The sequence below is a fragment of the Oryzias latipes genome, chromosome 23 (genome assembly GCF_053564925.1).
Source record: "Oryzias latipes strain Hd-rR chromosome 23, Olatipes_Hd-rR_3.1".
In the NCBI taxonomy this organism is placed as follows: Eukaryota; Metazoa; Chordata; class Actinopteri; order Beloniformes; family Adrianichthyidae; genus Oryzias; species Oryzias latipes.
In genome coordinates this window covers 16426138-16447769 of record NC_136259.1, presented here as the reverse complement: position 1 = coordinate 16447769, position 21632 = coordinate 16426138, and the positions used below count along the sequence as shown (strand labels likewise).

The following is a 21632-nucleotide window of genomic DNA, read 5'->3' as shown; positions in this document are numbered from 1 at the left end:
AGATCTAACAGTCTACAGCGCGGGACAGAGGAAATGCGCACTGTGGGACACATCCACCTCGGTTTCATACTCACCAAAGAAATAAACTGTGGAGAGGAGGAGGAGGAGATGGATGGAGGAGAACAGAGGAGGATGGAAAGAAGACAGACAGAAAAGCAGGTGACAGCAGCCCAGAGGGCAGAGAAGAGACGGTTAACAACACACTGGAAAGTCGGCTGCGCCATGAGAGCCGATAACACACAAGAAGATGGAATCAATGTCAGAAAAAGGAGCATTAATGACAAGTTTGCTACAGAAACTAAACCAGGAGTGACGGGACGGACTGAGACGACACAAACGGGGGGGGGGGTGGAGGGCACGGACCACCGACCTTTATTTCTCTCTGCTCCACTGACTTCTCCCATATCTGCTGGTCATATGCGCCAATCTGGAAAGACAAACAAAGAACATTACAGAAGTTCAAAGAACAAAAGAAAAATAATTATTCACCCCCCCCCCCCCCCCACACACACACACACACTTTTTCATTAAGCTTTTCCTCAGAGATCAAACAGCTTTTCTAAACTGAATCTGTTCTCCTCGTTTTTCTGTCAGTCAACAAAATGTATTCATTAAACCAAAGGCATGGAGTTCCAGTCACATGGAATTCGTCTTAAAAATCTTCAGCAAAGTTCCCAAACACGAATGCCGGCAATCGTTCCGATAAAAGTTCCTGAACTGTAGTAAAAAGTTTCCAAAGCCAGTGGAGAATCAAATCTGTGTTTTTCTGCAACTACAGTGTGCTACAAAGGTTTATACCATGGTCCGGTTGAATACTCGATTCTGATTGGCTGCTGGGTATGCGTTAAAACCTGATAACCGCACGTTGAAAAAAGAAGTTCCGGTCGGCTAGCTTAAATGATTTGTATCACTGCGCCGGCTTCTGTAAAACAACCTTTTGCTTCATCATCGGGGCAAAAACAAGCGGTAAGCGATTAACTTTCCCTCTGAATTGATTCTTTATTCAACCCATCGGGACGATCAGCATATATATATATATATCGCCGAATCTTAACTGCAGCGGTGGTGCTGCGCGACGCGGACTATATGTTACGTGCCGCATCACGTAACATATAGTACGCTGTTTATGAGAAAAGTGATACAAATCGGAAAAAAAACCAAGAATTAAGGACTAAAACCTGGTTAATATGTATTGCTTTTGTAAGTGACCATGGTATAAGCGGGTTAATGGCCTTCGAAGTGTGCGGTTACTACTTTTTAACGCACGCCGTGGAAGCCTGAACCGTCCGACGCGAAGCGGAGGACGGTTCAGGCTTCCACGGCGTGCGTTAAAAAGTAGTAACCGCACACTTCGTCGGCCATTAACCCTTACGTAAAGTTCCGTTTCACAGTGAGCATGTGAAACGTGCTAAATGCGCAGAATGCACGTTTCACATGCTCACGTAGCTTCAGAAACGTCAATACCAACGGGAGTCTTGAGGAGGGCCATTCATTTCATGTGAGCCTGCTCCTCTCTAAGGAACAGAGAACAGGTCACCGCAGGAGCCCGTCAGTGGAAAGTCTGCATGTTTAATGGAAGTTTGTCAATTATGGATGGAAAGAAGAGAGAGCTCAAAGACAAGGAAGACGGAAAGATGGAAACAGCGGAGGGAAGGGCTCCGAGGACAGGAGGAGACTCTTATCCTGATTAAAACAGCCTCAGAGGATCTCAGCTGGTTGGGTGGAGACGTTGCAGGGGAATAAGCCCTGATTTGATTCAAAAGGGCATCCCAACCATGATTTATTTTTTTAGATGTTCCTCGTTTTAAAGCACTACAGCATCAATAATCAAGCTTCTATAGAAAAAAAAAAGGCTGCTCGGTTAAAACATTAAATTCTAGAAAACGGCTGACAGTTACCATCGTCTGAGTAACTCTAGCAGAGAAAGCTGCAGCGTCTGCATGCAGACTTCTGATGCTATAAAGGGTTTCACCGAGTATTCTGATCACAAGAAGAAGAAATGACGTTGCTGATGACGTTGGTCGGACGAGTCGCAAAGCAGGAGCCAGAGGGAGGAGTGAGTATGTAGGTGTAGACGAGGTGAAATGGAAAAAAGGAGAGGCAAACACTCACTCACGTCATGGAGTCCTAATAAACGATGGAAAACTGCTGAAAACTTAATGTTCACCTCATTTGCTCCTCCCTTACAGGAGCTGCAGAGAAAAGGATCACTGCAGCTCGCTTGCAGGCTGATCAGCCGTCATTATTCCACATTTGGTTTCAACAAAATAAACAAGAGATTGGACATTGCTGTAACAGCTTGGGCATCAGGATATGAGGAAAACTAGCCATGTGCGACAGTAGTGATCAATACTGCGATGACGATATAACAACAAATGGATCATTTCCATGTCACTGCAACAATTCTATTTAAATGAAAGTAACTTATGACCCTCATCTACATTGGAGGCGGGAATCTAACAGACGGACTCCATTCGATTGATCAACGACGTGAAGGAGTGCATCTGATTGGACTAAATTTGATTTGTTAAATACTTCAAGTTGCCATGAACATTGTTTTAGAACGTGTGTAAACATTTAAGGTCGCCTTTCTTCTTTCTTTCTTTCATGAAATTAAAAACTAGAAATCTTTCTGCCATCCTCAGAGAGAAAAGGACATTTTAATGATGGATGGAAAGAGGACTGTGCTGCTGCAGCAAAGCTGGTGTCACCATGACGACCGAGCCAGGGAAGATCAAGGAGGGAGTGACCGCTGTACACTTTAATGTAAGTTTAAAGATGAAAGTATGTGTGCAGACAGAATTTCAGTTTTACTCCACCATCATCTAAATTCCCACAGAGCTTCTGCTGTTCAAGGATCACAGCCACCAGTCAAGAATGCAAAGAATCCTGCAGCTAACCGCAATTATTTAGCTACATTTGATCATTTCCTGTTCTTTCTTTGTTTATTTTGCATCAACTTTGTTGGTTTCTCCAACCACAACTGTTTTCATCCACAGGAGACTGCCTACAGCAAGTGGAGAATCATAAGATCTAGAAAAATGTTCTTTAGTAAGACATGGATTGGACAGGGTGGAGCAGAGTCCAGAGGGAGACCGTGGGTCGTGCTTCAGCTCATGAAAGAAGCTTTGGACGGCGCCAACATGGAAACGTGTACGATGATGGGAAGACAGACAGAACACACAACACAACAGGAGAACAAGTCAAGTGAGGTTAAGTTACTGTGACCGGAATGGAATCTCCCAGAATCTTCTGATGAAAATATTTGCAATTATGTATTTAGGTGTGGTGCACTTTCCAAGTCCTTCAGATAATTCATAATGAAGAAAAACACAATCCATTAGTTTCTAGAGCTTCAGATTATGAAACTCTTCTGTTCAACTATTTTTAGGTCACTAAAATTATGCAGGTTTTTTTTTTTTATTATGGTTTTGTTTGACAAAAAAATACAAACATGACATTTCTTAACATCTATGTTTACCTTTTCATTTAAGTTTTTCTTAGTACAACAACCAAAAAATCACAAAGTAAAGTTACTCAAAGTAAAGCTTTTGATTTGGAAAAGCTGATAAATATTCGGTAAAAACACGAGTAGAAGACATACATGAACTCCTAGGATTTTGATGGATTTCATTAAAAGTCTAAAAAGGGACAAATGAAGGTGGAAAACTGAGAGAAAGTGGTTCAGCTGCTTGTAGCCTGTGGATTAACCCCTCTGGTGTTTTCCACTGTAACCATGGTGACACAGGGAGAAATGTTATCTTTGAAAGTGGTGGTGAGATGTTTTCTTTGAGGTTTGTGTCGCATGGAAAATGAAAGCTTTAGGTAAAATCTTCCCACTAAACGAAAAATCATTTTTTTCCTGCTGCAGATAAATAAAAGAAGACTAAAGAGACTCTGAAACTCGGCATCTTTAAGAGAAACTACCAAATGTATTTTTAATAATGACCGCTTCAGTATGCAGAGCTAATGAGGCTCTTTAAAGCCATCACTCCAATTCAGCAGCAGCATAGCAGATGGGTTCCAGTCAGAAAATAAGAGCTTTAAGCAGCATGTGTGTCCTAAATCTGAACCCTGAACACATGCTGCTGCATAATGCATGGATGTGCTTCTCTCATCCCTCGTCTTCCCTCTGGATCCGGGGGGAATACTTTGACGGAGACGTTCTGATCCTTTAAGGTTAACTGGCACAGACCTGCTGCTGTCACCGAAATCTAAGCGTGAGCCCTAAGCCTTAAATAGACCCAAAGAGGCAGATGTCCCGGCCCTTTTCTGGTCATACAGGTTGGATTTGATGCCAAAATGCTTCAGATATTTCCCGCTAATGTCAAGAAACGGGCCAGGGCCTATTTGTGGCGACATGAAGCAGAGTCGAGTGTGGCCGGCGCCTTGCAGCGTGTGCCGTCCCTGCAGTATGGAGCTGACACGGCTCCTCCACAAACACACCAGCAAGGCTATTTGCAGCCTGGGTCTAGACGCCGCAGTCACAGAAATACATGGTGACTCATCGCATGTGGGGGGAGGATGGTGAAATCCTCATCTGCTAAAAAAAAAAAAACTTGTGAAAGTGATTCGTTTCAGCCCGCTCTGCTGCTTGGTTTGTTGCGTTTCCTTTCAGTTAGGAAAGCGTTAAAGGAAGAGTTTTTAACAGAAGTTTATGCTACTCCTCAAAAAAGGTGGACTTCTTCTGATATAGAAAGAAACTACAGATAGGAAGAGGGATTGCTGCAAACCAAGAAAAAAAGATTCAATAAAAAGCAGAACATATTCAGATAGATGTACACTACTTTTAAATGAGATACACAATCTCCTAGAGTCTTAGTTTCATAGATCACTGAAGTGATTTAACGATGTGTAAACAGGTCTGGATTTCCTTTGTATTATTTACGTGAATCTTGTGTCCATGCAGGCCGCGCTGTTTAAAGCTGCTTGGAGAACAGGTGATACAACTTTGACTCCATTAATGACTCAACTGCTGTCATCAGCCGGGATCCATTCACCGCCAACAAACGTGAATAATAAATCACAGTCAGAGAGGTTTTATGAGGTTTGCTTCTCCACTACATTTACAGAAAAATGCAGCTATGATGCCACTTTAGTTTATAATAACTCTAGTTATGGTCAAGAACTACAGGAGACTAAAGTGTAATAAAAGTGGCCTGTTTTCATTGACTTGTGCATTTTTTTATCTGACAAATAATTGTAGCTCAGAAAGAAAAAAAAGGTTTCAAACTGGAAAAAAACAAAGAAAACCAAAAAAAAAACACCTTTATGTGTTTTAAATAAAGGTTTTCAAATGGAAGGTTTGAAACCATCAACCTGGATTCTTTCCATCCGTCAGGTGAACACAGCATCAAAGGATGGGACAGACAGAAAGAACGGAGAGGAATAGGAAAGATGATCAGAGCTGTGAGGACAGATTGGTTTGGGAGGCCAGAGGAGAGGGTAACAGGAGCGCTGTGGGGGGAGCGGGGCTTGTCTCCGATATCTGACACTATGGAACAAGAAGACACACAACACCGAGCTGGAGCCCGACAACCTGAACCTGCCGCTGACAGAGGTGAGGAGGCCATCGCAAAATCACGGGTCATTAAGACCCGCTGAGACAACTTTCTAAACATCTTCAGTTTGTTTAAAAAGCCGACGAAGCTTAAAAGACGTGGGGTGAAGAGGGATGAGAAAGTGAGAGTTTGACTGTGCGCAAGGTTCACAACAACAAAACTTTCACAAACTGTTGTTAAGACTGTCAGGTGAGGCACAAATATAAAAGCAAAAACAGGGATCATCTAAGACAAAGGGAAGGCGATAAAAAAGAAAAATTAAATAACAGTTTAGAATAAACGACAACACAATGAAGCAAATACTTTTAGTTACTGAGTAATCCTTTTTCCAAAAGCTTTTTAATCATCACAAAGAGCTGCAACACACTTTGATTTTCCACTGATTTTCCACACAAGCTGAATATTTCCTCCAAAGTGTCTCAATAAAAGCACATGAGCTGCAGAACATGGGAATCTTTCACAGTCTGTAAAACTCTGGAAAAGGTGAAAGGTCTTACCTTTTTCTGGTACCACACTACAGCATCTTTTACTTTGGAAGCCATTTACATTTCCCTTCTCCGCCTAGGGCATCTTAGACTGAAAAACACAGCGAGACAAGAGCAGAGCAGCATGAGTGACGGTGTAACAGATCAGGCTTACACCTGACCGCAGAGGTGTGTCTCCACGGAGAAAGAAGAGGGCGGAGAACGAACACGCATGTGGAAACACACATCTTTACCTTTCCAAGGAAAGCCACAAATATTTTTACCTGGAAACCTCAAATCAAGTCCAAACGCACAGCTTGAAGTCATGTGACCAGCCAAGATAGTTTTGAGGCTCACCACCAACAATCCAATCATTTAGATAAATACTTTGAGATGCTCATCTGGGGTTCTGGTGGTCATCCGCTTAAGAAAAGCCCTGGTTCTGCTGGTCAGCCTGTAACACCTCCCCTGGGTTGCGTGGCATTTTTATTAGGTCTCTAAAGCACTTCAACTGGCTCTCCCTCTCCCCTCAGATATAGTGATGGGTCAAACGATCCCACTGGGTCTCTGCGTTTCCCTCCATTAATAATGCAGGAGCCACAAAACAAGGTAAAGACCCGCTTTGGGGAAAATGCTGTTTTTAACATGTTCTTGCAGGATTTTCCTCATGATGGAGGCCATTTAGAAAGAAAATTAAGCTTAAAATATTGTATTTCTGAGCAGATGACAGAATGACGTTAGAAAAAGAGCAAAACTACAATCAGCAGGCCACAAGCTCCCTGCTCAGCTCCACTGCACCACTAATGTTAGGTTGGGGGTGAGAGGGGCTGTAAGCTAGTAGGAGAGCCTGTAACCAGGGAGCTCTTAGCAATAGGGGGGGGGGGGGGGGGGTCCCCACGCCTACGGTCCTGACTACAACTCAGAGGTGAACTGACAAAGGACTAAACTGAATGATGTTTTGTCTGTTGAGATCAGTTTTTGCGTTGAATTGTGTAGCACTGAACCCACAACTCGGTTGGGTGGTGGAAGCTCCACTCATCAAGGCCTCACCACTACAGGCCGTAGTTTTTGCCGTTGCTCTGGGCAACCTTCAGAAAGGATTGGTCCAGTAAATGCATGCGTCTGTAGTTAATACAAGCAGCTGTGCATGGTCGACCCCTGAGAGTGCAGTGTGAAAGCAGACAAACCAAAGGATGATGAGACATTTCACACTGAACCTGCTCCACTGGAGCGAGTGATCACACCTACATGTTATGCATCAATTACTAACAGATACAAAAAAGCCCAAAACATTTGCATTGTTAAACCTGCAGGGAACGTCAAAGGCATACACAGCTGTAAAGATTCATTTCTCAGCTGGAAGCTTGCGTTGTTTGTGGTGTTTTGTAATGAAGGCTTATCTTATCTAATTGGGATGTGTGATGGAAACGGTCATAAAAACGTAGTTTAAACGCCTATTCATTTCTGAAGACCAGGACAAAGATAGAAGTTTAATTAAACATTTGAGACAATCAATAACCAAAGCTTGATTCAAGTCCTCTAAAGCAAAAAAAGCTTCAAACTCTAAACCAACAACTTCTACTCAAAACCATCAATAAGCATCTCTTTAGCAGGAGGACCTACAGAATGCTCTCTTTTTTATATTTTATGTGAAAACCTTTTAACTTCTAAGAAGTGTTCTATTTGAGCGAGAAGATGAGAGGAAGTGGTGGTTAGCCACTTTTACTCGCCTTCAACCTGTTTTTTGGTCTGTTTGCAGGATCCGTCTCTGTTTCTGTGTTAAACACACGTCGCTTTATTTTCCCAGCACAAAAAAACATTGCACTTAATGCTGAACTTTCTAAAGTCCAAACTTTCGACTACAAGCTTTAGGAGTCTGTGTTTAGCTAGAGTTCTGGCATCTTTACCAGCAGTGAGCTGTTTATTAATAATTATTTCACTACTTTTGCATTTGGACATCCAGTTACAGCAGAAACTAAATTAATTTAAATAAGTATGATTGCAATAAATCTACTGCAACACTAAAGAAAACTGTCACTAGTGGAGGAAAAATGAAGAGAGATGTTCCTGAAGCCTAAAATATTTTTTTGTGCATCACACTCAAAGTCTCAGCGGTTGTATGAGCTTTAGCACACCAACATGGGTGTTCACACTCCTTTTTTTTTTTCCTCAGAAGGTGACATTTTCAGTCGTCTACTTCCTCCTTCCATCTTTTCTCATCATAAAAAAGATCCTTAAGAATTCACCATAAAATGAAGAAGTGTGATGGTTTCAAAAAACTCGTTTGTAAACCTAAAACGTAGGTTTGACAGACTATTGAAGATGTCTGAGAAGATTAGCCAGATTGAGAAGTTAGGACCCTTTAAAATAAAGTTCACTTTCATTTCTTTAAGGGCTTTCAGAAAGAATCGTTTTGATTCTGACGTTCTCAGACCTGCAGCTAGAAAAGGAGATGCGACTGGCATCTCCTTCAGTTACAAACCAATAGTGACATAACGGTGATGGGCCAAGTCCTGCTGATTACAGCAGATTCTCCAGCATTTTTATTGCATATTTTTGCAAAGGAAGCCACAGTCGTTTGATTTATTTAACTCCAGTTTATGAATCAGCATCCCTTTCTTCTAAATAATTTTTTTTAAACCATTTTGGTTTTGGATATTTTCTTTTTAGATAATAGATTTGCAGCTGAAATATTAAATTTTGGCACTAAAACTGTCATTTGAGTTGAGAGTTTTTCTGACATTCTAAATCTGTGACATTTAGAGTAAAGAAACTCTTTTGGATTATTATTAATTCTTTATGGACCTATTTGTTCTGTCATTTCTATTTCTCTATTAATGTTAGCAAACAAAATTTTGATGTGCCGTATATTCCTTCCAAATATCTGAATAAGACATAAATTAGCACATAAATGTACATTTAATTTAATTCCCTGCTTGTGAAAGAGTAGTCACACTGTTAGAATACAGAATCACAACTATTGAAGACAAATCTGATCAACCTCAAAACCTGAAATATAAATGATCTAAATTTGAGGTCAAATAAAAAAAACACATAGGAATAACACTGACGTCAGACCAAACAGAGACCAACACCCCATAATATCTTCATTATGACCCAAACAGCTGTTTTTTTTTCCTTTCCTCCTGTAATTGTCAGCTTCCCTGACCACTAATCCCACTCCTGCAGAAAAACAGGCAGATCCTTTCAGCCCAACGCCTCAAAATCCCATCATCCCTCGGTGCATCCAGCATCAACCCCTGACAATCACAGAGGTGCTGGTTAAAGGATCGTTCGGCTGTCGGGTTATTATACATGCAGGAAAGCGGGAGGATAAACGGCTATTTTCCAAACATGACATTTCCAAACCGCATTTCTGCAAAGATCCCTAAATACACTGAATGGCTTCCTGAAGGGGATTTACTTCTGTAAGAAACATTCATTAACTGTCTAAGTAGAGAGTCGAGCAGCAGGAAAACACCAGAGGACAGCTGCTAAATGGGTCCGAGCCGCCGTCTGCCTGAGCTGACCCAGTTAGACGGGCTGGGCTGCACTATGCGGTCCAGCTTGTATGAGGACACTTGTTCTCATGACATGATCGAGTCTGTGACCTGCATGCTGCTCGGGGAAGGGCAAGTGGAAGAAAAAACAAACAATAGAAGAACTTGTTTTGCAATAGTAATGAATGGAAAAAGAATTTTTGGCTAATAAATTTGTTTTTCTCTCCAAACTTTCCCCAAAGGAAGAAAATGTGACACTTTTAAATCTCATCACTTGTGTTGGTATGTGACAGGACGCCATCTCTTTCATCACTTACTCACTCTTTGTATTTACAAAACATTTTGTTTCATTATAAACATTTTCCAAAATACTCCTTCAAAAGTATGTGCAATAGGCCTGCACAATAAACCGCAAATTTATCGTTATCGCAATATCCAGCTCTGCAATATGCATATCGCAAAAGACGGCGAATATCGCAATAAATCGCAAACCCAAAATGTGTTAAAACAATCTTCTAGCAGCTTGAAGCATTTAACGAATCAAATAAATCCCTTTATGCTTTGACCAATCAGATGGACGCCTTCCCATTGTTGACCAATCAGATGGAGGCCTATTATGTTAACCCTGGTCCTGAAGAGCCTCAACCCTGCCTGTTTTCCAGCTCTCCTTAACCAGCTTGCTGTTGATTGGCTGACTCAAGTGATTTCACATCCTGATTGACTGAACACACCTGATTTTGGTTATCATTATCAAGCAGTCTAGGGAGAATTGGAAAACAGACAGGGTTGAGGCTCTTCAGGACCAGGGTTAGCCACCCTGACGTTTGTCCCCCATGTCGATGAGGGTCATTTGGAGTATAATTTTTAAACTGTTCCAATGAAATGGGAATGATGTTTTTGTTTATTTTTCTATTTGTTTATTTACCGCAAATTTATCGTTATCGCAATATTGATCACTAATATCGCATATCGCAAGTTTTCCTCATATCGTGCAGCCCTAATGTGCAATACTTCATTTAATAAGAAAAAAAAAAGGGGGGAGGCGTACAAGAAAAAATTCATAAATCTCTATAAACGTTGAATCCTTTACATGGAAGCTTTAGTCCAGTATGGCGTTTCATCTCTGCCATAAAGTGAAAGAGCATAAAGACAACTGAGCGTCGTATTCAGGAACTGAGTGAACCTCACAACCATGCAGGCGCAATTGTAACCGAGCGACCCCGTATTTTACAACTGAACGCCAGCAATCCTAACTGAGGTGATCCGCCACGGTCAATTCTCCTTTGCGCACTCACCAGGTTGGCGCTCAGTGTTAAGGGGGCATTTTTGTCACTTGGGGGGCGGTATTCAGGGGTGTGTAACATTTCTGGTTGATCTGATTGGCCGAAATTTGCTGGTCAAATCCAGCGAGGCAGCGGGGCGGAACTTTCATTTTTCAGAGCAGGGGGGGCTGTTGAGCTGCATGCGGCTCTCTGCCTTTTATCATAGTTTCTATATAAGATACTTTCACAACCATAAGGCAAACATGAAAGTCTTACATTTTCTCCCAAATGTACGGAGTGGCCCTAATGTGTTGTTGTGTGACTTCTGTAAAGAAGACCTGGGAGAGAACAGCATGAGAACGGTACGGAGAGAGGCGGGGCCGGGAAAGAAGACCCCCCCCCCCCCCCCCCCCATAGTACAAAGGTGCAGATATGTGCATATGATGCAGAACAACTTTGTTTTGGAAACCCTGGAAATGCACAGAGACACGATCATGAAGCACAGTAAAAGTAAATTCCCATATGGCTCAAAAATTCTAGATGAATATGAACCTCAGCAAGTTTCAGTACAAAAACACACAAAAAAACATCGCAATCCCCATATGAAACCATCTAAAGATAAGAAAACTGAAGGGATTATGTAGAGATTTTATGCAATGAATTAATAAACAACTTTTTTATAAATGTCGTTACTTTTATGCTACACACACACTGGGCATGTGATGCCATTCCAGAACGTGATGAGAATGGGTGCTTTTAGTGTACGGTGTTCGCACCGATCTGTTGCTATCTGATACTAGCACATGTCCTCACAGTGTGAGGAGGTTTGGTGCGAAACGTCAAAGCGATCCAACAAATCTTACTTCAGGCTTTTTCTTTCACAGCTCTATTCCGATAAATGAATGACTTGGTGCCGTAGCAAGTCCATTGTGGAAGCCCGAAACACGCATAAACGCTTGTTTACATAGACTTCTCATTGGAAGTGGTCACTTGAACACAGGTTGTGTGAATGTAGCTTTGCAGTTACAAGAAAAAACAAGCAATCTCCCACAGTTTGAGTTTTCTTGCATCTGTTCTATATGTCTAAAAGTACCATGATCCTGGAAGCTCCAACTGCAGCTCCATGTTCGTGTTCAGCTTTAGTGCCTCTAAACAAAGTCAAAGCTGATCTTATTTTGATCTGGTGCTAGTCAGGACGTAAAAACAGCACCAGAACCTCAGTGGTGATCAGGATTCAGTTTGGTTTTCCATCACTTAGCTGAAACTCAAAGAGCTGTCATGCATCTCTGAAATGTCCTGGAATGAGCTGGAGCGTCGCCTGGTGATGAGCAACACTAGCTGATCGCGCTCTACATGTCACGATGATCCTATGCGCTGGGCGAGGTGTGTGTGTGTGTATTATGGTCAGGGTTTGAGTGTGTAAGGAAACGGGTGGGTGCTGTAAAGGTTTTCCCAACAGAAGTCAAAGGGTTGCAGATCATGTTTTTGACATTTTGTGGGATAATTACATTACAAAAACCTGGAGGATGACATTTCCAAAAGAGTTAGCATTCCCAAAACCCCCGGACATGTCTATTTAACGCAGAGTTTCACCTTTCAAACTCAAGCTTGTGAAATATTATTTTGGGACAGAAAACAAGTGGCTATTAATGAAATATGTATACTTTATAGAATCAAGCGGCACCAGGACTGCATGCAAAAACACACCACTGCAAACAAACAAGCCAAAGCGCGTTCTTTAGCACACACGGGACTCACCTTTGGTCTGTCCGTGTCACCAACAAGGTTTTGTCCTCGCAGAGAAATCCCAGCAGGAGCTGGAAAAGAAGCAAAAAGAGTCTGAATGTCATCAGTTCAAACACGGTTTTCACAAAAACTAAAATAATACTGAAACTTAACAGATATTTTAAGTAATACCTTTCTTTTAGTGTAAATACTTACATTTAGGGGATTAACTCATTGAGAAGATGAAAATGTGTAATAGCACTAAGTATAATGTTCACCACATTTATGACAGAAATATGCTATCAATAGCACCCTGATAAAAACAGGAAAACACTTTTGGTGATATCCACTAATACAAAAAAACCTGCATTTCTGCATTTTGGCATAAATCCCATGCAGCTGCAGTCGCCTTTCCTGAGTGCACACTGATCATGTGAGGAAAAACATGTCACTTTAATGCCTAAAGGAGGGGTCTGCATCTTTTAACACTCAAAGAGCTTTTTGGGTCCATTTTAGGGAGAGACGCATTTAGAAAAACACACTTTATTGATGTTTTTGTGTCCATTTATTTATGAAACATAGCTTTCAAATATTTACAGATTAGAACTGTGTTATAGTTTTCTATATTTTACTTTTGTCAGTGGCACATGAAGTTCCTCTCAAAATAAATGTGTCAAAAAAACCTCCTGCTGCAGCAGATTTTATATATATATATATATATATATATATATATATATATATATATATATATATATATATATATATATATATATATATATATATATATATATATATATATATATATATATATATATATATATATACACACACACACACGCACACACACACACACACACACACACACACCCACACACACTAGGCCTGCACAATTAATCGCAAATTTATTGTTATCGCGATTTCAAGCTGTTCCAAACGATGGAGGGATAAAAGGTTGCAGAGCTCTGGTTTAGTGGAGAGAAAAACGTCAGTTTTACAAGTTACAGACAGATGACACCAAACATGTGCTCTCTAACCCAATTACGCGATATGCCAAAAAAAGTTTTCTGGACCCTGCTGCTGCACACAGACACCTTCTGTCTTTGTGCTGTGTGTCAGAAAAAGACTGATTTCAGCTTCATGCTCTTCTTTGGAAAACCTTTGCATAAATATTGGAACACATTAGCTGTGCTTTAGTGGCCATAACCTGCCATTCATGTTAGTGCACAAGCTGTCCTCAGGAAAACAAAAAACAAAAAATGATTATGGGCTGGGTAATTTTTTGTCCTTGCAGAACACTCAACACCAAACGATGTTTTTTCTTGAACTATGTAAAGCATTCACTGATTTGCTGAAGTAATAGCATTGGTGTGTTACCTAACAAAGACAAAGTATCTAATAGTGTTGAATATAATCATGTTAAAAACATTTTAAATTTTTAGAAAAACATTTGGTTCAATTCTTGAATCCAAATATTGTAATATCCAGCCCCATAAATAAACACAAAAACAGCTTTAGATTATTTTCATGCAACTAATTTATCCTCCTCATGAAATTCAGTCCCTTTGATAAAAGACACAGCCAGAAACAACCGCAGTGACGCCTGTAGGCCTAAAGCTCTGACCCACATTCGCAGTAGGTCAAACTTTTGCCACAGCCATACATGGGGGGTAAAGTGGGTCAGCTTCAGAGAACATGTGGTCCATCGTAACTCCACTCAATCTTCTCATCTACCTGTGCGATGATGTCAGCATCCTCATCTTAGTTAGCTTCCTTATCTTCCTGTCAGCTTCATTCACATTTGATTTAAGGAGTGCCGAGATGTAAACAAGAATACTTTGACACATTAAAGAGGTTGTTCAAAATATTCATTTAGCCAGAAAATAGATTTTTTAAATCAGAATTTGACCTGAAAGTGCACATACACCGTTTTTGCTTTATGTTAACGCTAAATGAAAATCGTGTTTTTAAAATGTTCTTATGGCCTTTCTCTGATGATGGAGGACGTGTATGAAGTAAATTAAGTTTAAAATGACATTTCTGAATATTTCTTTATTCAAATCACTGTGAATCAGGAGCAGACAAAAAGAATACTGTTGGAAAAATTGTGTATTTGTGAAAATATGTTGGGCGGGTCACAGGCTCCCCGCTCCGAGCTCTGAGCTCCCAAAACTCAAAGGTGAATTTCTGATTAACTACTGCCGCTCTGCAGAAACTATGCATGTTTTTTTGATTTTGGCTAAAAACGGCATAATCAGAATTAAAAGACCACTGGGAAAGCTTTCAAAATAGATCAAAACTTTGATATTATGCCGCTTCATGGAGCCTGAGTGTCAAGGACGTACATTTAATGATAAAGAAAAAAAGCCTGACATAACACTGTTATTACTGTGCAGTAAAGCATTGTACTCAGTTGAGAGGTTCTGTCCTGCTGTCCAATTCTAATTTAACCCTTATAATTAAAAAAACAAACAAAAAAAGAACCCTCCAAAACATCCTAACAACAATAAAATTCAAAATGGAACATCAGTCTGATTGTTTAGACCAAAAAGCAGGATGCAAGCATGAAAATGTTCCATTTTAAGCCTTCAAAATTTTGAGATGCCAAAGCCTGATCACTTTTTATTCTTCTGTCTGTCCATCAGTTTGTGTTTTGAACTTTTCCAGTTGACTGAAGGAGACTCGCCAAACAGGTCCTGGCAGAAAGGTTTTAGAAGGGGGGGAAAAAAAGCTTTAGATTATTTTCATGTAACTAATTTATCCTCCTCATGAAATTCAGTCCCTTTGATAAGAGACACAGCCAGAAACAACCGCAGTGACGCCCCTGTAGGCCCAAAGCCACTTGATCTTATAAAAATGGAGCCACAGAGTTTTATAAATGCTCACTTGTAGTAGAGTGTATATTTGGAAGCAATTTAAACACAATTTCTACATCACTCGTAAGCAAATAAGCTTAAATGTATCCGTTCAATTTTAGTTTTTTTTTGGTATTGTCAACACGTGCAGAAGATAAAAATGTCTCTGCCGTAACTATTTCACTTTTAACCTTAATCTGGCTTCTTTATGTCAAATCAACTATTGAAGTCCCACTTTGATCATCTTTGGATTTATTTTCAAAGTGTTCTCAGTGGTCTTTTAATTAGGATTAAGCCGTTTTTAACCTAAATTTAAAAAAAAACGTGTAACGTTTTTATATAGTTTCTACAGAGCGGCAAGAGTTCATTCGAAATTCACCTCTGAGTTGTGGGCGGGACTATTGGAGTGGTGTAAGCCTGCCAACACTTCCCATGATCCCTTTGTTCACACTATATCCTCACAGCCCCAACCTAACATTGCCGCTGCAACAAAAATGGTGAGCATTATCGGAGCTATACAGCTGTACAGTTTTGTGGCACGAGGAAAACAAAGGCGTAAATAGATCTATTTGTCTACAAGTGGATGCACCAGACTGGAGCGGAGCAGGGAGCTCGTGACCTGCCAATATTTGATTTCCGTAACAACTACAGGCTTTTTCGAACAGCATCTGCTCAGGATTCACCATGATTTGAATAAAGAAACACCCAGCAATTGAATTTTAAGCTTAATTGTCTTTATACAAGTCCTCCATCATGAGACAAATGCCACCAGAACATGTTTAAAAACACCAATAACACCATTTTAATTGGAGTGGGTCTTTAAAGAACGACTGAGCTGATAAAAGACCATGTGTTTGTTGGAATTGTTTCCCTGCTGTCCAGAGGCGCTCCACGGCTGCACTCTTGCAGCACCCATGCAGCACCCTTGCAGTACCCTTGCAGTACCCTTGCAGTACCCTTGCAGCACCTTTGCAGCACCTTTGGCACTATGGCGCAGAACTGGAATGCAGCTATTGATGTAACCAGCTCGGCCGGGCGGATCTGAGCACGAACACACAGCACAATGTGTCATCAATACGAAAACCAGAACAGGGGAGTTGCTGCACCCATGCATGCCAGCGCATAAGCCCCAAAATAAAAACTCTGAACCAGGTTGCTCAGACACTGAGGTGCAAAATCAATGTATCACCAGAGCAGCTCCACTGGTTGACAACAACTACCCACATAAACGCTCTAAAGGTAAACATGTGCCACCTCTCCACATTTAAGGACATCAGCGAGGCTGAGCCGCGGCTTAGAGCAAGGCATTTAAGTGTGGCGTCATTACTCCCAGCTATTAGGTCAAAATGTAAAACACACGCATATGTTGATGATTTTTGTTATGTTTCTATTAGTAACTACAGATGACGGTCGTGTTTTGTTAAATCCTGACACATAGCAACTAGTAGTTAAAAACAAAAAAATCGTTACAAAATTAAACATAGAAAGCTGGCAGGGAATCTGTCACGATGGAAAGAAGCATTGCTGAGTAATTGTTATACAACTCAACTACACCTACAATCACCACAACCTTTCTCTCTCGCTGAATGTGTTTGTTAGTAATGGAATGTGGCATCAGTTAAATTGTTATCCAACTGTACTTTAAGCAGCCAAGAGTAACACTAGTTAAAAGTTAAACGCTGATCTCATCTGGAGATGTCAAGCTATTGTAAATGTATTGCTATTAACACGGTTTTAAAGACATCCAATAATGCTTTTTTAATAAAGAAATTGCTTTATAAAAACAACAACAACAACAAAAAGCCCTCCACCTGTCCAATTTCAACTTGTTCATGATCAAAGGACGCTTAGAAAATGAAAAATGACCATTCTTACAGATGTGAGCAAATATTGACCCATTGTGAACCCGTACGGGCAGGATGTGCAGACGCTCGGTCAGATCAGAAAAAGACCGCTGGCTAAAAAAAACCCGCTGATTTCCTATCTGGAAGATCAAAAAACCTAAAAACAAAAAGGTCTTAAACCATTTTAGCTAGAATGAATGACACTGCTGAAAATAATTATGGGTGTAACGATTCACTTGAACAACATTCTGATTCACGTCATAATTTGTTATATCATAGTCGATATTTAGTTCATTTTCAATGATCCGATTCACTGATCTATAATCGATCCAGGACATCTTAAGCCAAAAATTCAAATATCTGGGTACTAAACGGAGCCGGTGAAGTTTTCCAGATTCTTTGTATTTCTTGCAAGATAATCAGGTGTAAATTAACCCTGTGCACAAACAAACAAGTAAACAAGAATGAATGGTAAATCCATTCACATTTTAGTTTCCTAAAGGAAGACCAAAAAAGACAGCAATAACCTTAAAAACACAAGATATTATTCCTTCCATATAAAACATTTGAACTTCAATGGATGACATTGTTGACAAATAATCCTAGTTTCCTTTGTTCTCTTGCTGTTTTTACACCATCAGTTCTCGCCAGGCCATTTTCTGACTTTAATATCCATCATTTAAGATGACAGAACACTAATCCTAAACAGCCCAAACTAAAACATTTAATAAAAATCATGACGAGCCCCTTTGGGACAAATCTTCCCAGCACCAAGCAAACTGTTCAGTCTACACGTCTTCACAGACAAAACAATAACATATCAACAAGTTAAAGCAGCCTTGAAACGTTTCAAACCCCCCTGAGCAAAGAGGAAAACCAATCAGAAGCGATTAAAGTAGATCCCCCCCCCCCCCCTCTTTTTTTATTTTTTAAAGGGACTACTTTTTCCATACTTGGATTAAAAAAAAAAACTAAAACGTCTGGCAGCTGTTGATCCGAAACCTTTATTCTTTGGGCCAAAACTGAAAGGATGCTCAACAAATAGGATAAAGCTTTAGATTAGCGGGGTGCAGATGATGATGATGATCCGACGTTATTCTAAGGACATGACCTTTGGCTTTGCTGCGGATTGATATGTCCACAAATAATATTAAAGCTAGCTAAAAAATGAACAGGGAGTGTAAACTAAAACGGGGTTTGCCGTGTTTCTCCGGTTAATAACACGGGCTAATAACCCCCCCTCTGCTGTCGCTGCTAGCTAAAGTCATGCTACACGGTTAGCACTCATGCGGCAGCCACAAAGCTGCACAGCTGTCCGTAATTAATTCAAATCTAAACACGCCTTACCTCTAAAAAGAACTGCGACGGTGCTCCGCGGTCTCCGCAGAAACAAACTGCGCTATCGTTTAGGTGATGATAGTCCCATACGCGAGACAGCCTCTATCTATTGTCTGAAGGAGAGGATGAACGTTAACTCAGATATTTGCTGCAGGAGCTCTCCCCTTTCGGTCTGACTGTAAAAGTACGGCTTCTAACAGTTACCGTAATGATTAAAATATACGTGCCACACATTTTAGCCATTGAACCAGATGTTGAAGGAACGTAACCACAAATATATATCTATCATACATGTATCAGATATCATATTTAAAAAGAAATTAAAAGTCAAAACCTTACATTTTGATGTATTACCATATAAAGCTTGATGTTGTAAAAAGTTATAATTACTCTGACTCCTAGTGGCCAGTAAAAGTCATTGCGCCCTGCGCACTATTATCTATATTACGGTAACACTAAAGGATGTTGGACGTACAACGTAAAAATAAGAACCAATCAGCTTCATCTAGGGGTGGGTTTCAGGAAGATAGCGGATAAATATCCTTCCACCCGCCTACTATCGTACACAAAAGTAGAATAAAAAATGTAATCAAATTAGAAATAAGCGCTAACATTGCGTTATTGTTTATTTGCGGAGGACATAAACAAGAAGATTATGGCCAGGGGTACGAAAAAAACAATATAACAAGTCTATAATCAGACTGCAAACCTTTCTAGCATGATCATGCTATATGTGAGAGCTAGCTTACGATGTAGCGTAAATTAAATAGTTTTACACCTCGTTTACATCCGCAGACGCGCATATTTGTGGCACCGTGTTAAGTATGTGCGTATGCAGCTTCTTTTTCGTAGATTTTTGCTTGAAATTGCAAACATCTTAACTCCTTATTTTCTTCTTACCCCCTTTTGTATTTGCAGGTGGTAAAAAATGTCCCTGGCTCAGAGGGTGCTGATGACTTGGGTTTTTACCCTGCTCTTCCTCATCATGCTCGTCCTCAAATTGGATGGGAAGGTATAGAAAATATATATTTTCTGGTTTAAAAGGTACCTGATTTTAATCCATAAGAACCTATTTTTCCTCATGTGGGATATACCTCAGACCCACCCAGTGGACCACAGAACATATTTCATAATAAACACGCCAGCTCTTGATTTACTTGTCCCCAGGTACAGTGGAACTGGTTCCTCATCTTCCTCCCCGTCTGGGTTTTCGATGGCATCCTCATCCTCATGCTCGCCATAAAGATGGCAGGTCGTTGCAAGCCTGGCTACGATCCACGAAACGGCTCGCCGGACCTGCGCCTTCGCTGCTGGTACCTGACAGCCATGCTGCTGAAGCTGGGCTTCTGCTTGACGCTGTGTGCCAAACTGGAAAAACTGGCGGATGTAAAGCTGACCTTTGTGTGCATCCCTTTGTGGACCATGCTACTGGGAGCTCTGGTGGAACTGGGGCTGAATATATTTCCTGAAAGGCGAGAGGTTTAAGCAAAAGTGGAACCTTATCTGGAGATAAAACCTGATGTGATGGGGTCAATGGGACAGAATTGAGTCTTATTTTCAGGGATCACGACCAGCTAGTGGTACGTTTCTTTTTGTGCAGCATCTTTAAAACTTCCACAAACTCAACACTGGACAAAGTTTTATTTATTCATAATTAAGCTTCAATTTTGCCCCAATTTTTGAATGTACAGTGTAAATATTGGTATATTGTGTACATTTGTGGCTGTATTTGTGCGCTCATTTAGCTTTCCAGACATTTGCCAAATATTTTAGCAGAATTTTGATGGCAGAACGTTTTACTGGAAGGAATGAACCTGAGCGTGAGAAGTGTTTGGAAAACCTGAACCATGTCTCTAAATGCTTTACAGCCATTATTTTGCCAAATGAATATTTACATTTAAGCTGTAATAGTATTACAAACACCCACATTTGCTAGATTCTAATAGCATCCTAATGTTGGCTTAAGTAGTGAATTTGTTTGTGAATGTGTTTGTCTCTAAGTATTTTGCATTTCATTTACATTTTATGAATGGTAATAAATGATTTGATTTAAGCAACATGCTGTGAAGCTTGCATCTAGTCACAACATTCATTATTGTGGTGCAAATGGTCTCTTTGGCATTTCCTAACTTGTAGTTTTCATTTGTTTTTTTAATTTTTGTGCAAATCAGAGTAGTTTGTCATGGAAAGTACCATTGTGATATTTTAACCGCGGATCTGCAGATAAAGCCAAACCTTTGCAGAATCCTTAAAAAAATGAAGTAGCATGTTTGATTTTTGGATCATCTACAGCTTCAAATTTGCAACCAGAACTGAGATGCATTCGTGAAAAGGAAGACATGCTAAGTCCTGGAAGAACATGCCTCTAGATCTGTAACATAGATAGCTATATGTAGCAAAAAGCTACCAGTGCATGTCAGGTCATATGTACCTCAGAACATCTTAATTTCTTTAATTTCACAAAAATCTGTCTAGCATAGTAAAAGAAATGTCCAACTGTTGAAATAACTGAAAACACAGTACATTAGTAGCTTTAAGCTAGGTGTAGTGGTTGCAGGTGTTTTTCTGTTGAGACTGCTGAACTTTTGCTTTTTGTTTTTTCTTATCTTGTAGGTCAGGGGTCTGCAACCTTCAACACTTAGTCATTCGGGTCGATTTCTCACTCACCACAACCCAGTAGGAGCAACAAAGTATTACATCCTTCCCCCACTTTAGAAAAATAAGACACTCATTTGCATTTGTTACTATCATGATTTGCTAATATAAATGAACTGTTTTTTGTTACAAATAACAAAAAAGAGAAAATAGCCTTTTTCCAAAGTTTATAACTTGACATAGGTTCACCTGAGTTCCTTTCAAAATAAAAGACTTCATTTGCAGCAAATGTGGTAATAGGTGGAAAAAAAGGTTTGTTTTGTTTCAAATCTTAGCTAATTAAATGATCCTCACTGCATTTTTAAACCATAAGGTGCACTTTTAGAATTTATTTAAGAAAAAACAGAAAATCTGCCTTTTAATTTGGTGTACATCAATTCTGGTCGTGCTTAGTGACCTCCAATGGATTTTTTGTGGGACATGACAAACAA

At 40.2% G+C, this 21632-nt stretch overlaps 2 protein-coding genes and 1 long non-coding RNA gene across 12 annotated transcripts in view; 2 read left to right on the top strand and 1 right to left on the bottom strand.

The window, feature by feature from the left end:
• LOC101171543 (protein PHTF2) overlaps window positions 1-18751 on the bottom strand; it is a 30232-nt gene extending 11481 nt beyond the window's left edge. For 2 of the 6 annotated variants that reach the window (XM_078942199.1, XM_078942201.1), the window contains exons 1-4: window positions 18556-18734; window positions 12546-12604; window positions 6059-6137; window positions 371-427 (exon numbers count right to left, since the gene is read on the bottom strand). In XM_078942199.1, coding sequence (XP_078798325.1) covers window positions 371-427; window positions 6059-6103 — 102 coding nt within the window. In that variant the 5' untranslated portion in view covers window positions 6104-6137; window positions 12546-12604; window positions 18556-18734. Of the gene's footprint in view, window positions 1-370; window positions 428-6058; window positions 6138-6309; window positions 6496-12545; window positions 12605-18555 lie in introns of those variants that run through there. The other 4 variants (XM_023952541.2, XM_023952538.2, XM_078942200.1 and 1 more) reach the window with 4 other exon arrangements.
• On the top strand, window positions 860-3139 carry LOC144989555 (uncharacterized). Of its 2 annotated transcripts, none has more exons than XR_013653804.1 (3): window positions 860-966; window positions 2646-2766; window positions 3000-3139. It is a non-coding gene; the product is annotated as an uncharacterized LOC144989555 (long non-coding RNA). The 2 variants fall into 2 exon arrangements; XR_013653805.1 differs by having other exon boundaries at window positions 2840-3020.
• LOC101161280 (transmembrane protein 60) lies at window positions 5424-20603 on the top strand. 4 transcript variants are annotated; one of them, XM_023952544.2, is made up of 3 exons: window positions 5424-5560; window positions 19465-19558; window positions 19714-20603. In XM_023952544.2, the coding sequence occupies exons 2-3, from the start codon at window positions 19475-19477 to the stop codon at window positions 20029-20031; spliced, it is 402 nt and encodes a 133-aa protein (XP_023808312.1). In that variant the 5' UTR covers window positions 5424-5560; window positions 19465-19474; the 3' UTR covers window positions 20032-20603. The 4 variants fall into 4 exon arrangements, with proteins under 4 accessions (XP_023808312.1, XP_020569728.1, XP_004083069.1 ...); XM_020714069.3 differs by lacking the exon at window positions 5424-5560 and adding an exon at window positions 19050-19211; XM_004083021.5 differs by lacking the exon at window positions 5424-5560 and adding an exon at window positions 19050-19368.
• The last annotated feature ends 1029 nt before the right edge of the window (window positions 20604-21632 follow it).